Source organism: Semicossyphus pulcher, unplaced genomic scaffold, assembly GCF_022749685.1.
Source record: "Semicossyphus pulcher isolate SPU_LCO1_2020_fin unplaced genomic scaffold, fSemPul1.0.p SCAF_3, whole genome shotgun sequence".
NCBI lineage: Eukaryota > Metazoa > Chordata > Actinopteri > Labriformes > Labridae > Semicossyphus > Semicossyphus pulcher.
The window spans coordinates 13,726,795-13,730,544 of record NW_027211704.1 but is presented as its reverse complement, the minus strand read 5'-3'; the positions used below and the strand labels follow the sequence as shown (position 1 = coordinate 13,730,544).

At 42.3% G+C, this 3,750-nt stretch overlaps 1 protein-coding gene across 1 annotated transcript; it reads right to left on the bottom strand.

The window, feature by feature from the left end:
* Positions 1–240: 240 nt before the first annotated feature.
* On the bottom strand, positions 241–3,547 carry cav4a (caveolin 4a). Its single transcript, XM_069678122.1, has 3 exons — positions 3,235–3,547; positions 2,828–3,015; positions 241–1,283 (listed from the first exon to the last, which is right to left on the bottom strand). The coding sequence occupies exons 1-3, from the start codon at positions 3,460–3,462 to the stop codon at positions 1,133–1,135; spliced, it is 567 nt and encodes a 188-aa protein (XP_069534223.1). The 5' UTR covers positions 3,463–3,547; the 3' UTR covers positions 241–1,132.
* Positions 3,548–3,750: the final 203 nt, after the last annotated feature.

Below are 3,750 nucleotides of genomic sequence, written 5' to 3'. Positions count from 1 at the left end.
GGTGGAGCCATGGTTTATAAACTGGAACGCCACTCGGTGTTATTCATATCCAGGAATGCCAGCAGGCAGCTGCCAGCGATGACAGCCTCACGTTGTCAGAGATACAGGCAACATCAAGTACACACACACACACACACACACACACACAGTAGCATTTTCAAATCTCTTGTACAAATATGACAACGCACACTGTGTCTTCAAGCGTTTCATCATGTAGGATGTTTTATTATTTTCCATTTTTCCACAAAAGCAATCTCAAAATGTTGCCTATAAAGTGTATAAAACTCAGTAATTAAACCCACAACAAATGTTCGCATGAATAAAGAGATGAATGTAATTATTATATTGTAAAAGATACAAATCAGTATCTGACCTGCCGACATATTGTCCTTGCAGTAGTTATGTAACAGACAGAGGTTTAAATATCTGTTCAATCACAATCATAAGTCTTAACTGCAGAGTGAATGTGTTACAGCGGCTCTAATGGAAGCTCCTGTCTCCTAACTCTACATAATCTATTACTCCCTACTCAGCCCTCTGCCTCCCACTGGCCCTTTCAAAGAGAAACATTACTTCAATCTGTTGGTCTAATTATCATTTCCTCCCTCAAGAATACATCAAATGTTTTTCATTTTAAATTACATCTGATGTTGTACATATTTTTTTGTCTTACACTCTAAACTGCAGAGATGAAATATAAAACCAAACCCAAGTATTATGAGGTAAAGACAATTCCACATTCAGATTGCTCAACAAATCATTCTGAAGTTCACTCATCATCAAACACACCAGCCGAACCCGTCTATGATACAAAGGGGTCACTTTTTTCTGTTGTATCTTCTTCAAATGAAATTGTTTAAGAGCTTACACTCAGTTTAAATAGTGTGGATTCGATCCTCTCTCGGGTCCCACCAAAGTGATTTCATTTCAGAATTTCACTTGCAATTTGTAAATGTCACAAACCAAATAATCATTAGATGACCAGCAGATACTGTTGGACTTTTGGACAAGCATTTAGTAATACAACTTATATTCTGAATGAACTGCTTAAGAATCATAGTCCGCTTTGGTTCAGTCCACTGGAACGACACCAGTGCACTTAACGGTCGGTGCGACCGTGGATGTGAGAGTTTCATTCTTTGGCCAGGTGAATGCTGAAGCCTCCGCAGCATCTCCCGGCACTCTTGCAGAAGGGACGCACAATGATGCCCAGTACGACGCTCCATAAGCCCTGCAGCCAGCGTGTGCCAAAAGAGATACACTGGATAAAGGGACTAACCATCCTGTCATGGACAGAAACACGATAATTACTACTTGATATATGTCAGATCAGATCATAAAATCATCACATAGACTGCCCAGTAACTAACCTGACTTTTACTACAGCACCACCAGCAGGTTTTCTTACAACTATGGCATCGACATGACTTTTGTGCAGATAACAATAGTCCCCAATGAGTCCTAATGACTTCTCTTGACTTATCCTGTTTTATAGCCTGTGAAATATTTCAACAAAACTACCTTCATGATTCCCTGATGTTTGTCTAGTGACACAATTTTTGTTTTCCAATTAAATATCTTAACAACTTTTTTATGGATGGCCATGAAATACTGTCATTAATGTCCACCACGGGAGGACTTCTTGTGTTGCCAGGTCAAAATATCAATTTGTCCCATACATCGGACAGCGTGTGTACATGTTTCTTTTTAGGGATGAGAGCATTAAAAAGAAAATTCCAGTAACCCCAGTGTTAAAAATCTGGCCAAATTAAACCCCAACAGTCTGTGCAGCTTTTTTTTCCCCCTCAAAAATAAATGTTTTTTGGCCCCATAGACTGTATGAAAAGATGGACGACATGACAGCTCCTTTAAAGTAAAGCCAAAACATCTCTATCGCCCCCTGCTGACTGGCTGCAGTATAGGTCATAAAGCCCGCCTCCTCCATGTGAACAGATGGGACATGAGTCAAACTATAAAATCAAAATACACGTTAAATACATTTTTCTCAAACATGGTTTCTGTCGTCATAGTTAGTTCTTATAATGCTGATTTATGTCCAAGTGGTCATTTTTCTGACGAGTTTAGATTTAATTAATTATTTGATGCTGTCAAAGGATGATCGACAGCTCTGTTGACAAATCCGGCTCCTGCAGCCGATCTGTTCCGGATTAGCAGAGTGGAGGAGGATCAGAGAGAGAGAGGAGACGTAACTAAAACAAACACTACAGTCATTGAAGTTTACATATCTGTGAACGTTTGCTTCAGACCAACACAAGAAGCTGTTCTGCTGTTAAACACGCCAGCGAGCGGGATCTTTGCTGTTTTTTTCAGTAAGTTAAGTGTGTGTTTTGGTTAGCGGAAGTTGCTAAAGCGGCGCCACCCGCCGATCTCTCCTGGGCAGACTCTGGCTCCAACTGATGTCACCATCGCGAGATGGCAGCGCCCGGCTATTTTGGCATCACTTTCGTACAATGGGAGCAGATGGAGACGCGCCGTCCATCTATATATACAGTCATTGGTTGGCCCCATTAGAGAACACTTAGAATGAGTGGCATCTAGCAATTACATTGCAGCTTAAAACTACAGAAAGCTGCTCTCTGGGTTGGCCTTTAAATCAGACAGGCCTGCTCTAGAGCCTGTATTTGGTCTGTCTGCTTTGGCTACTGTTAAAAATGTCCATGTAGCATAGATAATTCTGTACACAAGATCTGCTATAATTTGCTCCTTCTTACAAATATTCTTTTTCTTCCATTAGCTCTGCTTCAACATCCCCTGATCTTACACACTGGATCTTTAATATGTGTGGGAAGGGATCATCTAAACCTACCAAATGTGCAGACAGCTGAGGATGGCAAAGAGGAGACCAGAGAGAATTGACACAGGAATAGCCAGAAGCACTGTGACAATCCTGTATATCCAAACCCTTGACACCTCAAACAGGGCGTTACTCCAGATCCACACTCTGTCCCCGCTGCGCACTGACACTGGCTCAGCAATCACATCCTCAAACGCCACCTGGAGACACAAAGACAATGTGCTACTGATGCTACAGAAGGCATTTCCTGTTGGACGATTCACTTAAAAAAATAAAGTGATAATCCACTGGAGGGCAGTGCAACCAGCCAAGTAGATTTTGTTTCTCCATGCCAATGACTTCTTCACAAGCTACACAAACTGCATGTGATAAATGTGCACGAATAACCCAGAAAAGTCCACTGCATTCGAATGCAATACCTTGAGGCACTCATTGATGCCACGGGGATCTCTGACGTTTATCAGAGGTTTAGTATCGCTGATTTCCACGAGTGTAGACGTGTGAATGTTTTCCTCTTCTTCCAGAGCAGGAGGGGCCCTCCACAGCGTCTGAGGTTCATTCCCATTATCATATTCCTCTGGGTCACTGGAATCGGCCAAGTCGATCTCTACTTCTTCTGAATCTTCGTCTTTCATCATGGTGCCCATCCAAACACGAAGACAGAAGCACACACAATCCAAACGGCAGAATGGGAGTTTGTCACTTTCCCATTCAGCTCAGACTGAGGCTGAACCGGACCCTTCAGCTGGCCGTGCACTGAGGTTATATTGGGAACGTTACGGCGCCCTGGATGGCATTTGCAGATGGTCTTTCAAGTGAAGATCATTTTCATGTGCTGTGGGAGGATAGACGGGATATAAATACTCATGGAGATGGCTCTGTGTACACTGATGCACGCTACTGGTAATGCAATTACACAGACACATATACAGACA